General features: G+C 38.7%; 1 protein-coding gene across 10 annotated transcripts in view; it reads right to left on the reverse strand.

Annotated features, from left to right (window-relative positions):
* Window positions 1–10,964: 10,964 nt before the first annotated feature.
* The window catches only part of SIPA1L1 (signal induced proliferation associated 1 like 1), a 314,212-nt gene continuing 302,496 nt past the window's right edge, over window positions 10,965–22,680 (reverse strand). For 7 of the 10 annotated variants that reach the window (XM_072629234.1, XM_072629230.1, XM_072629229.1 and 4 more), the window contains 4 exons: window positions 21,956–22,102; window positions 18,216–18,330; window positions 13,820–13,904; window positions 10,965–13,000 (listed from right to left, as the gene is read on the reverse strand). In XM_072629234.1, coding sequence (XP_072485335.1) covers window positions 12,857–13,000; window positions 13,820–13,904; window positions 18,216–18,330; window positions 21,956–22,102 — 491 coding nt within the window. In that variant the 3' untranslated portion in view covers window positions 10,965–12,856. The remainder of the gene's footprint in view (window positions 13,001–13,819; window positions 13,905–18,215; window positions 18,331–21,955; window positions 22,103–22,680) is intronic. The other 3 variants (XM_072629233.1, XM_072629228.1, XM_072629226.1) reach the window with 1 other exon arrangement.

Consider the following 22,680-nt stretch of genomic DNA (forward strand, 5'->3'; position numbering starts at 1 on the left):
AGAAAGAAAAAATAAAGAAAGTGAAAATAGTCTGCTTCCATCTGCATTCAGACTCCATAGCTCTTTCTCTGGATGCAGATAGCATTTTCCATCATGAGTCTTTTGGAACTGTCTTGAATCACTGCATTGCTGAGAAGCGCTAAGTCAATCATGGTTGGTCATAGCACAGTGAGACAGTTACTGTATACAATCTTCTCCCGGTTCTGCTCACTTCACTCAGCATCAGTTCACGTAAGTTTTTCCAGGTTTTTTCTGAAGTCTACCTGCTCATCATTTCTTATAGAACAATAGTATTCCATTATATTATACCACAATTTGTTCAGCTATTCCCCAGTTGATGGGCATTCCATCAATTTCCAATTCTTTGCCACTACAAAAAGAGCTGTTATCAATATTTTTGTCCATGTAGGTCCTTTTCCCTTTTTTATGGTCTCTTTGGATTACAAATCTAGTGGTGGTATTACTGGATGAAAGGGTATGCACAGTTTCACAGCTCTTTGGGCATAGTTCCAAATTGCTCTCCAGAATGGTTGGATCAGTTCATAACTCCACCAACAATGCATAGTGTTTCAATTTTCCCACATCTTCTCCAACATTTATCATTTTAGCCAAACTGATAGAGTTGAAGTGGTACCTCTGAGTTGTTTTAATTTTCATTTCTCTAATCAAAAGTGACTGAGAGCACTGTAGATAGTTTTGATTTCTTTATCTAAAAACTTCCTGTTCCTATCTTTTGACCATTTATCAATTGAGGAATGAATGCCAGGGCTTTTATTACATCATTGTTGGTATTTATTTCCCATCATCCTTTTTGCAAAATTATGTTATAGCATTTGATCTTCACAACAACACTCTGAAGTATGTGTTGTTGTTATTCCAATTTTAAAGATGAGGTAACTCATACTAATACAGGTTAAATGACTTACCCAGGGTCATAGGGCAGAGCTGGAATTTGCACCCATTTTCTCTGACTGCAAAGTCAGGGTTTCATTTTGTCATTATTAGTATTTATTCCCTGACATCACTTCCAGGAGACCAAGTATACTTTGAGGAGTTTCCTTTCAAGGGTACAAATAATTAGCATTTATATATGGTTTAAAGATTTGCAAAGTGCTTGACATTATGTTATCACATTTCATCCTCACAACAGCTCTATTGGGGTGCTCTTATTAACTCTATTTTATAGATGAGGAAATTGATAGAATCAGAGTTGGGCTGTAGCACAATCCCTTATACATAGGAGGCAAAAATAAATGTTAATAAATATTTTGTTGTTGGTACTGTTGTCTCTTTGTGACCCCATTTGGGATTTTCTTGGCAAAGACACTGAAGTGGTTTGCGATTTTCTTCTCTAGCTCATTTTACAGATGAGGAAACTGCGGTCTATAGGGTTAAGTGACTTGCCCATGGTTACACAGGTAGTAAGTATTTGAGGCCAGATTTGAACTCAGGTTTTCCTGATTCCACCTCCAGTGCTCCATCCACTGTGCTACCCAGCTGCCCCAATAAACATTAATGCATGTCTATTGATTGGCCAATTGATTGACTGACACAAGCTAAGTAACTGGTCCTGTGACACACAGATCTTTATAGCTAGTGGACATTCCAAACACTGACTCTGTGAGGGAGAAAGAAGGGTTTTATCTTTTCTGTTCACTTCTGAGTTTAGAAGTGTTTTCCATTAAGAGCTAGGGGCAATTTATAATTTAGCCTCTCATAGGGACCTAGTGGGTAACTCTGGGTTGGGGCGGAGGGAAATACATTCTTCCTGTTCTCTCCTTCTCTTTCTGAGAGATGGTTTAAAAAAAATACGGGAGATCCAGGATAGAGTGAATGACCCAAGATTTTGACACAGAGCCCTCTTGTCCCTGCATCCCCACGCCAAGGCTTCCTTGGCTCACTAGGAAGCATTCATCAGCCAGTTGGGTGTTTGCTGTGGTTTACACTTGAGAACTGTGCCTCTTCTGTTTCCTTCAATCTATGGTTGCAAGCCTAATACAGAAGCTTTCTAACCAATGGGCTTTGAGCTATATCTGCCAGGAAGTTTTGCTTTGTCTTCTAATTGCAACCTCACCTTTGAAGAACCCTACAGATCCAAATTACTAAGATGACTGAATTCAATAATGAGATCTGTTGAACCAGAATGTGAAATTCCTTTTGTTTCTCTGGCTTTAAATGGGGCTGAGTAGTTGGTCAAAATTTCAGAAATTTGTTTAGAGTAAGAGTTCTTAACTTGGGACCCACAGAACCTACCATACTGCTAAGGATGGACTTCATGTTGTATATGTGGGGGGAAGGGGGGAGTGAGGGGTTGTTCTGTGAAATGGAATTGGAAAACTTGCACCTTTTCTTTTCACTAACTGAAATTTAGCTTTCACTTCAATTATTTATGAACATTATTTTGAGGAGAAGTCAATAAATTTCACCAGACTGCCAAACAGGACTAAGAGATGAAAAAGGGCTCAGAACCCTTGGCAGAAGAATGTTTAGGTGGCTCCTACTTAACATCTACTGTTTGATAAAAACTGAAGTCAATCAATGAATCAGTAGCCTAAATAATCAATAGAAGGGTGACATCTGCATGGTCCTCCACATACAGCCCTCCAGTTGGGATACCTGAATTCAAAGGAATGTTATCTGCAGTCACTGAGGAAAAATGGATCATCCTTTTCCCTTCCCACCCCCACACCAAAGGAAAGAAATTTGTATTTGAAGTAAAAGCACCTGGATTCAAATATTGACTCTGTCACTTACCACTGTTCTGATCTCACCTATCTATCTATCATCTACCTACCTATCTATCTATCTATCTATCTATCTATCTATCTATCTATCTATCTATCTATCTATCTATCTATCTACCTACCTACCTAAGTTGTTCAGTTGTTTTTCAGCCATGCCTGACTCTTCATGATCCCACTTGGGCTTTCTTGGCAAAGACATTGGTGTGGTTTGCCATTTTCTTCTCCGTTCATTTTACATATGGGGAAACTGAGGCAAACAGGGTGAAGTGAATTGCCCAGTATCTGTGAGTGTTTCTGAGGCCAGATTTGAACTCAAGAAGATGAGTCTTCCTGACTCCAGGCCCAGTGCTGTATCTGCCGGGTCACCTAGCTGCCCATCTATCTATCTTACAATAATGGCAACTTCGCTGCTATGGCTAGACCCTAGAAAAGCTTTTTCTAGGGGTTTTGAGAGCTGAGGGCACACAAATCCTTAATTCTTTCTCATTACTAAGATGTTTTAGTTATTGTGGCAGGATTCAGAATAAAGGGAGCCACTTGGTCATAGGACGCTTTTAAGAACAGGATGCTACAGAAGAGTAAAGAGCCACCCCTTGATTTTCAAGGTGGGTGTGGTTAAGCAGTCAGTGCTTCCACATACTACCATCTCTCTTTGACACCATGTTAGAGGATTTAAACGCTGACTCATAATCCTTTAAGGAACAGAGGGTAACAGTTCTAGGTATGTTCACATGGAGATTCTTGGGATAGTAACCTTTGTTAAGCACCTACTGAATTGCCAGGACCACGGATACAAAGACAAAAGCTTCCTTGTCTTCAAACGTCTTACATTGTATGAAATATTAATAAGTATATACAAAACATGTGCAAAATAAAGACAAGGTATTATTTGGGGACAGGGCCTTTGGATGAGGGGACCAGGAAAGCCCTCCTGAGGGCGGGGCGCAACTTGAGTTGACCTTGGAAGGGAAATCAGGGTTCTAAGAAAGAGGCTGAGGTAAAGAGGGCCTGGAGACAAGCCTAGACAAAGGCACAAAAAAGAGAGATGGAATGTTGTGTAGGACTAACAAGTAGGCAGATTTAGCTGATAATTAAAATGCTTGCAAGGGAGTCATGTGGAATAAGCCTGGTAGGCTAGAGACAGACTGAAAAGGGCTTTAAATGCCAAATAGTTTGTGTTTTAATAGTTGGCATTTATATAGCACTTTCAGTTTTACATGTTAACTTATTTGATCTTAACAACCCTGTGAGATAAGGGTGATTACTGTCTCCATTTTACAGATGAGGAAACTGAGATATAGAGATGGTAAGTTAAGGTCAGACCTGAGTTCAGAAATATCATTTGAGAGTTGTACAGAGCTTATAGACTCTTCAAGTTCAGGAGTCTCTTCTGGAGCTTTTGGCTTCCAGCTTTGACAGAGAGGAACACTTCAGGTTGCTGAAGGAAGAAAAGACTCTGGGAAGAAGTCAGCATGAGAGGAGTTGGAATTCTCCATCATATCCCTGTCCCCATCTTGTTTAACTAAAGACTGTGGAATTTCCCCATGAGTGAGACTGAGTACTCTCTCTTGGTTGAGATAAGTCACCCCATTCCTAGCAAAAAATCTTAGCCTCATCACTCTGTATTGTCTGGTATATATTTTCTCCTCAGCAACTTGAAGTGGGGTTGGCATTGTCCATCTTCTCTCCTGAAGCTGGAAGTCAGAAGTGCCCAAAGAGACTTCAGGGACTGAAAAGGCTGAAGAGACTATTCCTCTCTACTTTCTCGGACTCTCTCTGTGCCCTGTCCCTACTTTTCAGATTCTCTCTCTGTGTCTCTCTGTGTCTCTCTGTCAGCTCCATGCCACCCTTCACATAGACACAGGATATTGATCTCCACCAACGAAAAAAGAGTCTTATACCAAGGGGCTTTGGGGCTGAGGTTACATTCATATATACATATATATGTGTGTGTGTGTGTGTGCACGCATATATGTAAATATATAAATTTGTATATACTTATGTGCACATCTATATCTACCTCTGCAGATAAATAGGTCTAGATAGACAGATAGTAATCTTCAAAGAAATGATAATGAAACCCACAGGAGCCAGGAAGTTCACAAGAAGAGTTTGGAGAGAAAAGAGGACTTCCAGCTGAAATGAGATGAAAAGTCCAAGAAGAGTCTAGCTTTTCTCCTATATGTACTTTGGCAACAACCTCAAAATGTAAACAGATTAAAGCAGTTCTTGATAATAATTAAGAAACTGAAAGAGAACCAACAGTAATCTCCATCCATTTCAGAATTGAAGAAAAAAGACAGGTAAAACCCTTCAAGAACTGAGAAATGGGTTCATCCAGTGAAGTCAGCATGAACCCAGGTTTAAAAAAAAGCTTGAAACTTGTCATTGCTCTTCTGAGAGTTGCTCCAGGAGGCCCCAAAGCTTGTCATAGTCTGGGAATTCTCCAGAGGGTTTGGAAGATATTTTGATTGAGGACATGCTGGGGGGCCTAAATTCTGCCAGTACATTGAACAGTACACATTAGGAGAAATGGAAGCCAGTAGCAGGAACCCAGGAAATCAGGGACAAGACCAAAAAGGACTCAACTATTCTGTTCAAGAATGCAAGAAAGGGAAAAAGGCTAACCCTGGAACAAAATCCCAAACCAGGAACTGAGGATGGAGTTATGAGTAAACAAAAGAAAATTTAGAACACAATGAAAAAATAACCCTGGGAAGACAGGAACCTAGAAGACAGCAACTCCACAACAACTACAGACAGAGGGCTTGGTTGCAAGGACTGCAAAGGTATTTAGAATTAAGAGAGATTTTAAAAAATTAAATAAGAGCTTTGCAGGGGGAAAATTGGAAAGTGAATAAATAGCTTAGAACAAAATGTGACAAACTTATCCAAGTAGAAGACTCCCTGAAAAATAAGACAGGGCAAACAGAACTCTGACTCCAGGAAATAACAAGAGATATTAAAATTAAAACAAAAGGTTTAAATTATACTCACACCCACACACACAAGGAGAGCTGATGTAAGATTAGACTCCTTGAAAACCATAACCAAACAAAAAATCTGGACACCATATTTCAGGAAATCCTAAATGAAACCTCCCCAGATCTATTGAAATAACAAAGTGAAAATAGAAAGAATTTATTGGTCACTTCTTAAATGAATCCCCAAATTGAAAACATCCAGGGATGTCATAGCCAAAATCCAGAGCTACTAGGTAAACACACATCTCTATATCTATCTGTCTACCTATCTATCTATGCTCAACTCTCATCTTTCCATCAGGAATGCTTGACTGTCTATTAAAGTTTCCATTTTGTTAAAGGTTCATTTTCCCTCTGTAAGATTATACTCTCCTTTCAGGTAAGGTATTCTTGATTGCCTTTTGAATATTATAATATTGTATTCCAATATTATCTCTTTTTCTTAGTAGCTGTAGCATAATCTTGTGTGATCCTGACTATGATTCTTTGGTACTTAAACTCTTTCTTTTTGGCTGCTTGCTGGGGAGGGGTTGGGGCAGGGGTGGAGGATGGGGTTAATGGTCATATAAAAATTTTTTTTAAAATTATGAGCAATAATGAAGCAGTATTTAAAAAAAAAAAAACAGAAGGAAGTTCAGAGGTAAACACCGACAAGTGGGACAACTTTGAAACCATATTCTGAATGGTATCATATGCTGAGAAGAAAACATCAAGCTGTATGCAATGGAGATCCCTGGTTTCATGCCCAATCTTCTTTCTCTGTTCTCCTTTGTGTCTGGAAATGCTCATATTTGTGAGTGTTTTTCAAATTTAAAATTAAAAAAGAATTCCAATCCTTCAAGGTAAAATTCACCCTCATATAGATCTTGTTTCACATTTCCTGAATGAATTTTCCATATGCTATTGTATATTATGACACATATGAATCATATTCTTCTATTAGATTGTAAGCTCCATGAAGACAGGGACTCTTCTAATTTAAACATTTTGTCTCCTCCAGTACCTAGCATTGTTCTCTGTACATAGTAAGCTTTCAGTAAATATTTTGGAGGGCAGGGGGAGATGTGCTTTTCTTCTGTGTTTGCAAATTTATTCCTGGCTCCTACACCAATCTGGAATGTTAACCTCAGTTTAATTTGAAAGAAATATTTAGCACATGAAAACTCATTAATTTGGAATTTGTGTTAATTTGACAAGGCCCTGATATCTATATATGAAAAATACTTTTGGTAAGCAAATTTATGGTGTGGAAACAGTGCAAGTACACTTAAATATAAGAGAACAAACTATTTTTAAGTCCCCTCAGGCACTTCATAAAGCATCCATTTACATACAAGCAAAAGAGGCTAATTAGAAATCATTCTTAATTATTCCTTAAAGCAAGTCCCTTAAGCACTGCCATTTCAGTTAACACTTTGTTGGCATTTTCTTCCCTTTGATCTACTACCATATCACAGAGTTAAGTTTTAGTAACTAAATATATTTACCTATTAAGGCTCTTCACTAATTGGGATTGACCTTTTCCCAAATAGAATTAGAGAGGTATTACAGTAGAATTCAGGGGTTTCCCTGAAAGGCAGGTGAATAGCTTCCTTTGGTTGGTTGGATGACAGAGTTCATTTCTAAAATCTTAACAAAAAAGTCGAAGGAAAAGGTGTGTGGGGAGAAGGGATGAGATGAGAAACAGCTCAAATGAGTACCTCTAAAAGGCAAAACTAATGAGAGACATGGTGGCAGAGTGGATAGAGTGCCAGGCCTGGAGTCAGGAAGAATCATCCTTATTAGTTCAAATCTAGCCTCCGATACTTACTAGCTATGTGACCCCAGGCAAGTCACTCAACTCTGCTTGCCTCAGTTTCCTCATCTATAAAATGACCTGGAGAAGGAAATGGTAAACCATTCCATATCTTTGCCAAGAAAATGCCAATGGGGGCATGAAGAGTGGGACACAACCAAATAGGACTGAAAATGAAAGGCACACATGGGTGTGTAATGGGAATGTAATCCATTCTGGTTAAGTGCTATGTCAGTGGAATATGTAATGAGCTGCTTAAAAGAATTCTCCTATTTAAAAGGTAGACTGTGAGGCACATAGGACTGAGTGTAAAATGTCTAAAAGAACACGTAGGTTTAAAAAGAGTAATGAAATATATCTAAGTGGAAGGTGGCAATGAGCTGCATATGTTTAAAGGTAGAGACAGATGCTTGGCAAGAGCCTGTTTAAAAGGAGAAATGAAACCTGTGCACTTTCAGTCAGTAGTGGGAGGTTTAGACGGAATGGGATATTCAATATGCATGTTTAAAGGGTGTAATGAGATGTAAACACTGGAGGGCTATAACAAGACACCAGGGGAAAGGGTATAAATCAATTCTGGAACAGAAAGGTGTGATAGAATGCTCACACTGAAGCTCCGTAATGGGATGCAAAGACTATAATGAGATGTCTGAGGGGTTGTAATGAATCGCACAGAGGAAACGATATAATCACATTGATTATTTTGTTATTTTGGGGTCATTTCCATTGTGTTGGACTTTCTAAGATCCCATTTTGGGGGTTTTCTTGGCAAGGATACTGGGAGTGGTTTGCCATTTCCTTCTCCAGTTCACTTTACAGATGAAGAAAGTGAGGCAAACAGGGTTAAGTGACTTGCCCAGGGTCCCATAGCTAGTAAGTATCTGAGGCCGGATTTGAACTCAGGTCTTCTTGATTCCTGGGTCAGGAGGATTCGTCTATCTATTGTACCACCCAGATGCCCTGATTTATTATCAGAAAGGTATAAGGAGCAGTAGGAAAGACAAAAAATTTCAGAGTGAAAGGTATAGTACCAGAGATGGTAAAGGTTGGTACTATCTCTGGTAATGGCAGATGAAGAGAAATTTAGCTAATGCTGAAGTGGTTTTGAAGTGGCTTTTTCTCTACTGTAGATGTTAAAATGGGGGAGGGAGGCATGGATTCCTGAAAGAAGCTGAAAAGAGCCTTACACGGGCTGGACCTGGAAAAAAGTGATGATGTAAGCAGTTTATTTCCAGCACCTCCCTGCTAAGCCATCAGTGGCTTCACACTAACCCCTGATTACCCAGGATACACCATAGGGCCCGCTCTCCCCAGTAGAATCCTATGCTCCACAGTTGTCATTGTGATTTTCCTGGAGTGCAAGTATCATCATGTCACTGACCTTACTCTTCCAACAAATTCCAATGGTTCTCTTATCTCAATCTAATATAAACTCCTTCAACCAGGTACCTTACTATTTCCACTTACTACATTTTACAGCCTTCCATGGATTGTATTTTAAGTTTACTTGCTGTTCTTTCTGCACAACCATTCCCTTTTCTGTCTACAGTGCCTTTGAGCTGGTCATCTCCATGCCTAGAATGCACTCTCTCCTAACCTAACATCTCTTGGAATCCCTGGTTTCTCTCAAGACTGGGCTCAAGTATTAGCTTCTTCAAGAAGCCTTTCCTAGTGCCTCTTACCCTTCCAATGCCAGGGCTCCCTAGCAGCCCATGTATACCCATATGTATACATATTGTCTCCCCCAGATCAGTCCCCTGTAAAGGTGATAAACGCATTAGCAACCACTGTTATAACAATCTCCATAGTCTTTTTATAAATGATTGTTGATTGATTAGTAGATACACTTGGAAGTCAGTTCTCTTGCACCATTTCCTCTTAATTATTTTTCTCTAGATTTCCTAGTTCCTCTACATCTCAATGTGTAGAAATGTTTTGGCTAAATAACAAGCATTTAGCCAAAGTCAAAGATGGTGGAAGTGTAGTAGGATGGAAAGGAAGCTGGATTTGAAGCCAGAAGACTGGGGTTCTAATCCTAACTATGCTGCTTACCATGTGAAACTGGCCTTTGCATTTCTGGCCCTGTTTCCTCTTCCATTAAACAAGAGACCTAGACTAGATGAATTCTGTGGTTCCTTCCAACTCTAAAACCGTGATCCTCCAATTTCCTAGCATGCACTATGGAAAAAACACCAAGTATCCTCTAGTTATAGGTGATTTAATAAGTCTATAGTATTCTAAATTAACTTATGAAAACACACAACAGATCTATATTATTGTTTCTTAATACACCTCCACATCACTGCTCATTCAGCTTGTGGTCAAGAATGACACTTGGTAAGTTTTGTTTTTTTCCTGAGTATACATCTTGGATTTTAAGTCTCAAAAGCTGACTATTTTGTGTTTGAATCTACTATCTCTATAAGGAAAAGGTCATGTGAAGCAGTAGAGTGAATGCTCCACAGAAAGACAGCAGATCTGGGCTCCCCTCCTGATTCAGCTACTAATTAGTAGCACGTCTCCAGACAAGTCAAACCTTCTCTGGGACCCATAGTCTTCCCCTCTGAGGGTAGAAGGTGGCCCAAGTTATATCTGAAATCCTATCTAGACCCTGTTACAGTTCATCGTAGTGTCATGAGTTTCATAGACTTCATAAGTTAAGATGTATTGATTTCATAAAACAATTTCACCCTCAGGACTGTCTCCTCCACAATATACTTTAGTTGGCATGCCACTGATACTACAGCGCTGCATAATCCCAAGTCTTAGCTTTAATAACTTAAAACTGACCTAAGACTTTTGGGACACCTTGTATATCAGAGTATTCAACTCTATGTAATCTTCATAGGTTGTTCATCAGAATTCCATATAGGATGGCATCTTTTGATTCAGTGTAGCTCTATGATTCCAGAATTTTTAGGGTTGCTGAGAAAAAAAGTATAAAAATACAGTCAATTCCCAATTAGCTGCATCACTGGAGGAGAACAGTTATGTGGATAATCCAAAAAAATCAATTCTATATGGTTTTGAAATGCATTATGGTTTTTGTTGTTGTTTTGCAGTAGATTAACTTTTCTAATTATATTTTACACAGGCTAATAGCAATACTAATTTGCATGCTCTGAGCACCAACTGATGTTGGGGATGAACAATGTGCCAAGTCTCAGGAAATTAAAATTTCCTATAAAAATTTCACATATGAATAATCCAGAATTGCTCCATTATAAACACACTTTGAAAATATGAAGTGGTATGGAAATATTAACTTAAACATAGAAGGTTCATTATGCACACTGTTACATACATAATCTAATCATGTATAATAAAACTTTGGTATTATGTGATGTTAAAGAAATGTGGTGGAAAAGGAAGTGAAGTAACAAGATAAATTCTCATGTAGTTTTTCAAAATAAGAAAATCTCAAAAAATAATGCCAAAGGGTTTTAGAAGAGCCTTTAAAGTCTGTTTTATTGTCTGAATTTTACAAGTAGCCTTTAGAGGCTTCATACAAGAATTCTGTTGCAAAACTCTAATAAATAGTCTGCCCCAAGTCCCAAAACAAAATTTAAAACAAAATAAGACCAAACTTAGGATAAGCAAGGCTTCAGAATGCTTGGATGTTAGCAACATTTCCCATTTACAAATAATATCAGGCACTGTACAAACCTCCTTCATACAAATCAAAGAGAGAGTCACAATCTTTACAAAATAACTTGGAAATTTTCCTTTTCCCATAATGCAAGTATTACTAGAAAAGGATTTCATGAGGGGAGGAGGAAATCACAACATGGAGTGAAATTTTAGCTAAAAATTTGAGGAAGAGAATATGTATGAATGTATATGGCTTCTCCAGGGGTCAGGGGATGGATAAATTATTTTTAAACTGTATGAGAGAAAATATGAAAGATGTAAAACTGATGAACAATTGTTGCACATCAATCACAAATTTTGTGATTATGAAGACCTGGAGGAAAAGGCTTGGGTTGCTTTCCTCCAGAGGGCTAAACATGGTTTAGAGTAGTATTGGGGCTCAGCAATGTGGCCCATTAATGGTGTCCTAAAATACCGAAATTTCTGAATTTAAAATGGCAAATCAATCATTTCTTCAGAGAAACTGTTTTGATGGCCTTGATTTGGAAAATCCTATGCTTTGATGTCACATTGAGGGAAAAAAAGGTCAATTCTAGATATATCTCCAAGCATGTAAATACTGTGCATTCAAAAGGCAAGCAACACCTCTTTACCATTTTATAATTTATCACTAGGTTTTCCTAACTGTTCCCAGCAAAGACCAATGCCTAAATCTTCTCTGGGTACTTTTAATCAGTATTAATGGGCAGCTTTTAGTTTCATGAATCTTTTGCCTCACATCCCACTAAAGAAAAACCATACAGAGGAACCATCACTTTTTGATTACATAAAATGGAGAGTCTGGAGTTGTTGGGATGGCTCATTCAAGGACATGGTATGAGGCAATCTTAAACAACTTTATGTTTATAGCCAGGAGGATTATTAGAGGTTAAGTCTACATTAGGAGAGATTGCTTAAGATTTCACTTAAGAAATATATTTGCCCTGTGGAAGCAGGTAGAAGTGTATCTCTAGGAAACCACAGGTGACAAGTCATGGAGTAACGTGGGATGTGGAAAAGATCATGAATAACATGCCTCATCCATGGACTTTAGCCTCTGTTCCCTGGCCCAATCCTGCTGGTCTGGGTAACACAGGGAAAAACAGCACTGACTCATGCATTCAAGGGAGATACAACTCCTCATGGCTAGTCACTTCAGCAAAGAAGGCAAGGAACATAGCCCTCCCAGAGCCCCAACCTAACCCCCAGGAAACAATCCAAAACAAACATGTACTAATTTTCTACCAATCACCACATCTGCCAGGAGGAGAGCAAGAAAAAGGCTTGGGTTACCTGAAACAGAAAGGAAAGAGCTGATGGGAAGTAAATGAGGCAGATGGACTAGGTCATTCTAGTCTAATCCCCATTTTCTTTCTTTATACATTACAGAGAAAGATACTGTGCAAAAAAATAAAGACATTCACATTTTAGCAGTTAAACTTTTATTTTACTTTTTAAATTTTTTATTTAATTTTTTTTTGTTTTTGTTTTTCTACAAAAGGCAGATGTTGATTGTTGATCTGCAATCATTTTGTTTGTGCACTCGCAAAAAAAGGAGTTATCTATAAGGAAGGTGGGGAAAGTGCTCTAAGATGCTCTTGACAGCATGAGACGGGGCATTAAAGCCATCTCAGGAGAAAGGAAACGCTCCCTCTTGGTCCCTTTCCTCACCTTCCCCCCACATCTGCATGTTTTATCAGTCTTTAGCTCATATCAATTGTGTTGAAGACCCATTCAGTGAACTTTTTCAGCTTGTCTGATGCCGTCTGGGACTCCTCCTGTAAACGCAGGTTGTCTTCCCGAAGATGCTGGACTTCTGCCTGAAGATGGGCTTTGTCTTCTTTTTCCTGAGAGGAGACAAAGAGTGGGGGAAACCTCAGAGGACAAGTACCCAAGAGGTAGAAAGCATAGGCTTATAGCCAAGACAGAGAACTAGATGGGGTCCTATTGGGCTCCTCATTTTCATATCCACCTAGACACACACCCTAGAGTGCTCAGAATTAAGGAATTCCCATCCTTGATGCTAGTGGGTAATATTCATTCTTTCTGGGCAACAATCACCAGAATTCAGCTTGGAAAACAAAAATCTAATGGAGAAGCACACAAGATTGTTATATGATTTCTCCCATTCATTTTAATTCTTCTATACAACATGACTATGGTGAAAATATATTTAATAGGAATGTGAATGTAGAAACTATAATTGTATTGCTTCTCGGGCAGGGAGGGGGCAAGTGGGAGGAAGGGAGGGAGAGGGAGGGAAAAAAAATCTAGGTTGTATGGTAGCAATTGCAAAACAGTGAAAATAAATAAATGAATGAATGAATGAAAAAAAAAAAGAAGCACATGAGAACCCATACACATGAGAACAAGCCCCTTCTCCATATTATTGATATATGCTCTTCTATTGTGTCCTGAGACTCAAAAAATCTTCTGAAAAGAAAAACTTTTTGTGAATTACATCAAATACCTTTTCTAGTTACGTCTCAGGTGATGGGGACTGGGCTGATTAACCAGTTGGCCACTGCACCATGGTATCTAAACTTGGGAGCCCATAATTAAAGTGGGGTTGGGGGAATGACCTTGTACACTAAGAGCACACTCCCACAATGTTTCCTTGGCCTTGGCAATGGGCACAGACTGGGATATTTTCTTTCAGAAAATACCTTCTTCAAATCTTCCTGGAGCATCTTCAGCATCCCTTCCAATTGGTCCACTTTAGAAGCCAGTGTAGGAGAAGAATCTTTACTGCTGGGGATAAGAGAAAAAAAAAGACCAGGATGAAAAGAGAGAGAGAGAGACAGAGACAGAGACAGAGAGACAGACAGAGAGAGTATTTTTTCTGTTACATTTTAAATTATAAACTGTTCTCCCTCTCTCCCCACCCTATACACCATTTGACATAGATATGTCTATATCTATACCTATCTATTTATATATATGTAAAACCATCCTATGCATGCATACTTCTACTTAGCAGTTCTTTCTCTAGAGGTAGATACTATCTTCTTTCATAGGTCTCTCTAGTTGATCTAAGTATTTGTAATACTCAGAATAGTTTAGTCATTCACAGTTATTCTTTGAACAATATTGCTGTCACTATACACAATATTCTCTTTGTTGCGTTCATTTCACTCTTCATTTTTTCCTACAAGCCTGTCCATGTTTTTCTAAAATCAACCTGCTCATCTTCTCTTACAGCACAGCAGTATTTCATCACAATCATATACTACAACTTGTTTAGCCATTCCCCAACTAATGGGCATCCCCTCAATTTCCAATTCTTAGTCACCACAAAGAGAGCTGTTATAAATATTTTAGAACCAACATTTAGGTTCTTTTCCTTTTTCCCTGATTGCCTTGGGAAACAGACCTAATAGTGTCATTGCTGGGTCAACGGGTATATACAGTTTGGCTACAAGAGGAATTAGGGGCAGCTAGGTGGTGCAGTGGATAGAGCACCAATGCAGGAGTCAGGAAGACCTGAGTTCAAATGTCCCCTCAAACACTTGACACTCACTAGCTGTGTGACCTTGGGCAAGTCACTTAACCCCAACTGCCTCATCCTGGGTCATCTCCAGTCATCCTGATGAATATCTGGTCACTGGATCCAGATGGTTCTGGAGGAGAAGTGAGGCTGGTGACCTGCACAGCCCTTCCTCACTCAAAACAAAGTCAAGTGCAAGTCATGTCATTATTTCTCTGATGGCATGGTCTTCTTTGGCAACGAAGGATGAACACACAGTTTCATAACTCTTTGGGCATAATTCCAGTTTGTTTTCCAAAATGAATGAATCAGTTCACAGTTCCATCAACAGTATATTAATGTCCCAATTTTTCCAAGTCCCCTCCAACATTTGTCATTTTCCTCGTCTACCATTTTAGCCAATCTGATAGGTGTAAGATATCTCAAAATTATTTAAATTTACATTTTTCTAACCAATAATGCTTTAGAACATGTTTATATGACTACATATAGCTTTGATTTCTTTATCCAAAAACTTCCTGTTCATATCCTTTGACCATTTATCAATTGGGGAGTAACTCATATTCTTCTAAATTTGATACATTTCTCTACATATCTGAGATACGAGACCTTTATCTGAGAAACTGCCTATAAATTTTCTCCCCCAATTTTCTACTTTCCTTCTGATGTTGGCTATTACCTATTTTCCATCTCACAACGTGAGACTGCCTTTGTAAATGGGTTTTCATGACACTAAATTGCTCAGGATGGTCAATGTAATAGACATTTTTTTCAGAAGGACAACTTCAACCACAAAACCTACACACATGCTTTAGTTCCAGTCAATAAAAGCTTTTGTTGAGGATGCCCTACCTTTGTTGTCAAAGAACAAAGGATAATGAGCAAAAACGTATTCTTTGGTACTATAAAAGGGAGGCAATGCATAAAGGGCAACTTTCTGACAATAACTGCTAAACAATGAAATAATTTCTTAGGAAACCATGGAATCTTTCTGTGCTTGTCAAGATGAACAGCTACCTCCCCACCTGTGAGATGGTCTGTCTTCGGGCAATGGAGACAGGTGCTCCAGATTGGTGACTTAGAAAAGCACTTTCTGCAGCTAATTATCTAATCACATCCTAAAAACTAGCTAAACTTTCTAAAGTCTCTTAAAAAACTAGCCTAAGTGTTACACAAGCAGCAAGTCCAATTTGAACAAAGTTGAAGTCTTGGTCCTTATTCTGCTTGGCAAAACCAGAGAGAACATACTTCATCTCTTTTCTAGACTGCAGTTCTTTAAGGTGCCTACTATTTCTATAAATTTCGCATGTGACCTTTGGTGATGTAATCTCTGTAAGCCCAGGACTATCTAGGAGGGAGAAGATATCTAACCCATTTGCCTTTTTGGAGAGAATTGAGAAGAGGTGCTAGTCAAAGTACAAGTTAGAATTCCTGTCTTAGAGAAGACTATGCAAATCCCTGCTTCTGATTCATTCATAGACCATAAAGCAAATACCAGAGTAATAAGGTATGTAAACAAGCTTTCCAAATTAAAGCAATAATAATCAAAATAACCATCTCACACAGGGCCAACAATACTGGGCCCTCTGTCACTGTCCTGTGTAAAAACTTATTAGCTAAAAATCTTGCCTGTTCATTTGTCACAGGCAGCAAATGAATATGATTTTGCAAAGATACCACCAACTGAAATTAATGGACTTCTGTTGACTAAAATGGCATCACGTGGTATTTTCTAAACTGCTACCGAACTGGTCTGTAATGGAGCAGAAGAATGAAAATTGAGTACAACGGCTTCAATTACCTTGTCTAGTGAACATGAGAGAGCACAGTATGACAACCGCAAGTTATTTTCCATCCTAACATTTCCTCACCTACCTTTTTCCAAAGAAGATGACACCTGCAATTTCTTCTAGACTTTTCTTTGTCCTCTCCTCCACCTCTAAGCTGTCTGAAGTTCCAAACTGCTGAGTCATGCTCAAGGCTGAGCTATTCCAGTGATGCTCTATTGTACCTTTTTTTTTAAGTAGTCAGGTTTTTCATAAGATCACAGAGTAGGAAGAACACGTGAGGCAAGGATATGGGGTAGATTTATTTTTGGGGGATGGAGAAAAAATAATATGAAGAGATACTTAATACCACTGTCTTTGAATAACTGAAGGGATTATCATGAGTTATTTGTTTTGCGTGGTCCATGGGGAAGAATTAGGGGTAAAATCCAGAAAGTCAGGAAAGAGACTTGGGCTTGATACAAACAATTGGGGCTTCTCTGAAGCTGAACAGGATGATTGGTTCTCACTCAATCAATATCTTCAAGGATAGACTAAAGACACTTGTTGAGAATGCTGTAGATGGGATTCCTACTCAGGTACAGGTTAGACTAGTGATAACCCCTTACCTCCTAATACAGCACTTCTCACACCTGTAATGTTTACTCAATGTTTGTGTTGTGTTTGTCCTTCGTTCTCCAAGAGGACCATGACCTCACGATGATGACATGACTTGCAGCTGACTCTGATTTGAGTGAGGGAGGGCTGTGTAAGGTCACCAACCTCACCTTTTTCTCCTGAGCCATCTGGGTCCAGTGGCATGATATTCATCAGGACAACTGGAGATGGCCCAGAATGCAATGTGAGACCCTGGTCCTTTCACGTCTAGGTCTTATCACAACTTTACTTTGAGTGAGATACACCCATTCAATGAATAGGTTTCTTTAAGTTACTCAAAGGATGACCCCTTTAATAAAAAAAAAAAAAAATCAAACTGGGAGGGGAAGACCCTCAGAGTCCCTGGGTGAAAAAGAAACAATTACTCTTTAGTTGTTCCATCCACTCTGTGCTAGGTGGGTGGGAACTTGTCCAGTCTATGAGCTCCAGAGTGAACTGGATTTAAGGCTTGATCTTTGAGTAAGAAATGTAGCCAGTAAACCCAAAGGAAAAAAGGCAGCTTTTGACCATGGAGTCTACCTTCCCCTGAGCAGAACACCAGAGGAGAGGGAGAGGGAAAGGAGTCCCTCCCTGCCCGATGTAAAGACCACTTTCTTTTGTAGCAGACACAACTGTAATAAACTTGAACATCTGGTTTCTTAGTAAATGGCAGATTAGAAACAGGAAATCAGAGTATAAAGAAGGAAGTTAGGGCTAGAGACAGGCACATTGGCATCATCAAGAAGCAACAGTCGGGTAATGAAGTTGGTAGAAAAATGATTCTAAAAATGAGATGCTAATTCAAAAGCATGGCAGCGTGATGCCACTTAAGTGTGAAGACAAACAGTTCTATATTTCAACAATCTGACAGAGCATCACTATATTATAGGCTATATATTCTATTTAAAAAAGCAAGAAAGTAGGTAAAATATTTTAGGAAATATTTCATTCAAAATGGTGAAAATTTAAAGACAGAAAGGTTTTGGTCCTTTTGGGTAGGTAACTAAGCTTTATTGTGATGTAGAATAATCTCAATCTCTTATAATGCTGCAATATTCAAGCTGTCACGTATATTCCCACCCTTTCACACTGCTTAACTAGATGAGGAAAAAAGAGCACATAAAGTAAAACAGGCACTCCATGGAGCCCAACCTTGCGTACGACTTCATCTGGGACATGGCTTGATCCTCTAGATGGTCGCTGTTGGATGCGGCACTCAGGGGTCGGTGGTTTTCATCACTAGCAGCAAAGAATGAGGCTCGCTGGACTGAAAAGGAATGGAGAAGATATTCATTCTTTCCCTTTGGAAACTAAATTGAGTCAGGTCCCTACACACACTAAAAAGCCAAAAAATGCTCTTCAGGGGAAAAATACAACATGTGAAATAAATAAAAGGTACAGGGCATGGTGCCCAGGCTGTCATATCCATACTGTTATTATAAATAAGAATCTTCACTGAATCTCTGTGTCCAGAAGTGGCAAAAATATTATTTACTGTGTTTTATAATAAAACAGGGACAGCTTTGTCATCTGCAAAACATTAAAGACTCTTCTTTTTCTGTCTAATGAACTACAGCACATGGCAATACAAGAAGTTCTTAGCATTAGTTCAAGCTCCCATAAGAAGTCAGTTCCTGAGTGGGGGGAAAGGGTAGTAACCTGAAGAAGAGTATATGATCAATACTTTCAAATCAGCTGGAGTCAGTGAAATTAGAATTAATTAGCCATTAGGGTTTCTGCCTACTTATTGATATCACTCCATAAGAAAACTGGTCTTGGTATCAAAGACTCAAATGGCAGTTAAAAATTGATCCTTCTACATCCATTCCTACTAAAAACATTGGAGAACGTAGGAATAAAGGGAACTTTCCATAAAATAATAAGCAGTATCTATCTAAAACCTTCAGCAAGCATTATATGCAATGGGGATAAGCTAGATGCATTCCCAATAAGATCAGGGGTGAAACAAGGTTGTCCATTATCACCACTATTATTCAATATGGTACTAGAAATGTTAGCTGTAGCAATTAGACAAGATAAAGATATTCAAGGAATAAGAATAGCCAAAGAAGAAACTAAGTTATCACTCTTTGCAGATGATATGATGATTTACCTAGAGAATCCCAGAGATTCAAGTAAAAAATTACTTGAATTAATAAACAACTTTGGCAAAGTTGCAGGGTACAAAATAAACCCACACAAATCTTCTGCATTCCTATATATTAGCAACAAAGTCCAACAGCAAGAGATAGAAAGAGAAATCCCATTTAAAGCTAGGGTAGACAGTATAAAATACTTAGGAGTCTACCTGCCAAAACAAATCCAGGGATTATATGAACACAATTACAAGACACTTTTTGCACAAATAAAGTCAGATTTAAGTAAGTGGAAAAACATTAGTTGCTCATGGGCAGGCCGTGCTAATATAATAAAAATGACAATTCTACCTAAATTAATATACTTATTTAGTGCCATACCAATTAAACTATCAGACAATTACTTTCTAGAGCTGGACAAAATAATATCAAAATTCATTTGGAAAAACAAAAGGTCCAGAATATCAAAGGGACTAATGAAAAGAAATGCTTGGGAAGGTGGCCTAGCGCTACCAGACCTTAAACTGTACTATAAAGCAGCAATTATCAAAACCACTTGGTATTGGCTAAGAAACAGAGAGGTAGACAAGTGGAATAGACTTGGCACTCAAGATGCAGTAGGCAAGGAATATAGCAACCTTCTGTTTGATAAACCCAAGGACCCCAGCTTCTGGGATAAGAACTCATTGTTTGACAAAAATTGCTGGGAAAACTGGATAACAGTGTGGCGGAAATTAGGCATAGACCCATACCTGACACCGTACACAAGAATAAAGTCCAAATGGGTACATGATTTAGGTATAAAGATTGATACCATGAATAAACTGGAGAAGCAAGGAATAGTGTATTTATCAGATCTATGGAGAAGGGAAGAATTCTTTACTAAAGAAGAGATAGAAAGTGTTATGAAATGCAAAATGGATAACTTTGATTACATTAAACTGAGAAGTTTTTGCACAACCAAACCCAATGCAACCAAAATCCGGAGGGATGTAGTAAATTGGGAAAGAATTTTTACAGCTAAGCTCGGGGATAAAGGCCTCATTTCTAGAATATATAGAGAACTGATCCAAATGTATAATCATACAAATCATTCCCCAATTGATAAATGGTCAAAGGATATGAACAGGCAATTTTCAGAGGAAGAAATTAAAGCTATCTATAATCATATGAAAAAATGCTCTAAATCACTATTGGTTAGAGAGATGCAAATCAAAACAACTCTGAGGGACCACATCACACCTGTAAGATTGGCAAACATGACAGAACAAGAAAATGATAAATGCTGGAGAGGATGTGGGAGAGTTGGAACACTAATTCATTGTTGGTGGAGCTGCGAGCGCATCCAACCATTCTGGAGAGCAATTTGGAACTATGCCCAAAGGGCTACAAAAATGTGCATACCCTTTGACCCGGCAATATCACTACTAGGACTATATCCCCAAGAGATCATAAAAATGGGAAAGGGTCCCACATGTACAAAAATATTTATAGCAGCACTCTATGTAGTTGCCAAAAACTGGAAGTCAAGGGGATGTCCATCAATTGGGGAATGGCTGAATAAATTATGGTATATGAATGCAATGGAGTACTATTGTGCCATAAGAAATGATGAACAAGAAGACTTCAGAGAGGCCTGGAAGGACTTATATGACCTGATGCTGAGTGAAAGGAGCAGAACCAGGAGAACTTTATGCACAGCAACGACCACAGTGTGTGAGAATTTTTTCTGGTAGACTTAGATTTTGGTAATAACAAAAAAAAATCCCAGTGGTGGATCTCAAGGCAAAATGCCTTCCACACTCAGAGAGAGAAATATGGAAGTCACTCACATAATGTAGCAGATCATGTTTGTGTATGTGTATGTGTTTGTGTATCATGCTCTGATTTGTTATACGATTTCTTTCATTTATCTTAGTCTGACTACATAGCATGACTATAGTGAAAATATACTCAATAGGGAAGTATATGTAGAATCTATACAGAATTGTATGCAGTCATGGGGAGGGAGGGGGGTAGTGGGGGGTAGGTGGGGGGGATAAAATCGCAATTGTATGGCAGTGATTGTTAAACATTAAAAAATAAAAATAAAAAAATATTTTAAAAAAAAATTGATCCTTCCTCAACTAAAAACATCCACATTAAAAATCTGAGCCAGCAAAAGAAACCAAAATTTTCTAATCAAGACATTATCGGTCATCCCCACATGTGTAAAGAGGAATGACCAGCAATCTGGGTTTTGCTTTAGCTCAGCAAACATTAAAAAGGTAGTGGGGATTAGTCAGCTGACTAGTGGGCTGGTTACCTGGTCAGTATTAAAATGGGCAAGAGGGAAATATGAAACAAGAAACTGACTATACATATAGGGAGGAGCAGGGAAGGTACAGGAGGCCATAGACTATTGATGGCAGGAACTAAAGGTTGGGGAAGACAGAGCTCCTATATTATCCTGAAAGAGATTTTAGCCATGTTGTGGAAATGTTGTCATAATGCGGTGACTGTTCATCTTTTGATTATGTTCTTTGCAACTAAGTGAACCCTGAGATTCTGCCACACCCCTCCTTTCTTAATATGACAGATGGGAGACTCAGCAAGACATCCTGATCATAGATTTATATTCATGAAAAGCAACTCATTGTACTGGAGTGTGTCGTTCTTGTTATGTCACTGAGAATCAGCATTAAACAATACAGTGGACCCTGAATTCAAACATTGTTATGTTTTTGTGATGTCTATTTCAGCACGATACTTAAGGGAATACAGGTTCCTTCCAGTAGAGGAGTTCAGTACACTTACCCTCAAAAGCTTTGGCAGCATCTACTAGGTTTGACCAATCCAGGTCGGAAGCAGAGTCTGGAAGGGGCATGAGACCCGGGTCAGGCATAGGCTGTCTTCTTGGCTCCTGGATATCGGTGAGGGAGCTGTCTGAAGCTGAAAACTCTCCTGCAAAGAAGCAGAAGGAAGAAGTGACATTTGTAAGAAAAATAATGAAATATTCATGCTCACTACTCAATCAGAAGAAAAACAGTTCACTGTTAACCACTATTGGTCAGGCACTGGGAATAAGAATTAATTCTTTGCTTGTTTACGTTCAGGTATAAGGAAATATGGTTTGGTATTTTAATGATTAAGGAGATGGGCAGACATTCCTTCCACAAACACATATTGCAACTCTTCTATGCCTTCACTGTCTGTGCAGTTTTCATCCAAGCTTTCCCATAAATTCTCCTGCAGATGGTCTGTTCAACAGACTGAGGGCCAAAGAAAATGCTCCAAATCCTGACCACATTTTTTTTTTGACTGTGGCATAAGCTGTGGAAAAGTTACTTTTGATCCAAGGCATGTTATATAAAACTGGAGGACTAAAGTAATCTCTTGCCCAAACCCTTTGGCCTGGGACAGTTTCAGGTTTCTTAAAATCCTGGAGAACAACTCAATTCTATCAGGGAAGCCTGATGGCTCTCATGGAATCACTGATTCTCTGACTGATCTTCCCAGCAGGCAAGCTGGGGAACTTGTTC

The sequence above is a fragment of the Notamacropus eugenii genome, chromosome 1, assembly GCF_028372415.1.
Source record: "Notamacropus eugenii isolate mMacEug1 chromosome 1, mMacEug1.pri_v2, whole genome shotgun sequence".
Lineage (NCBI taxonomy): Eukaryota > Metazoa > Chordata > Mammalia > Diprotodontia > Macropodidae > Notamacropus > Notamacropus eugenii.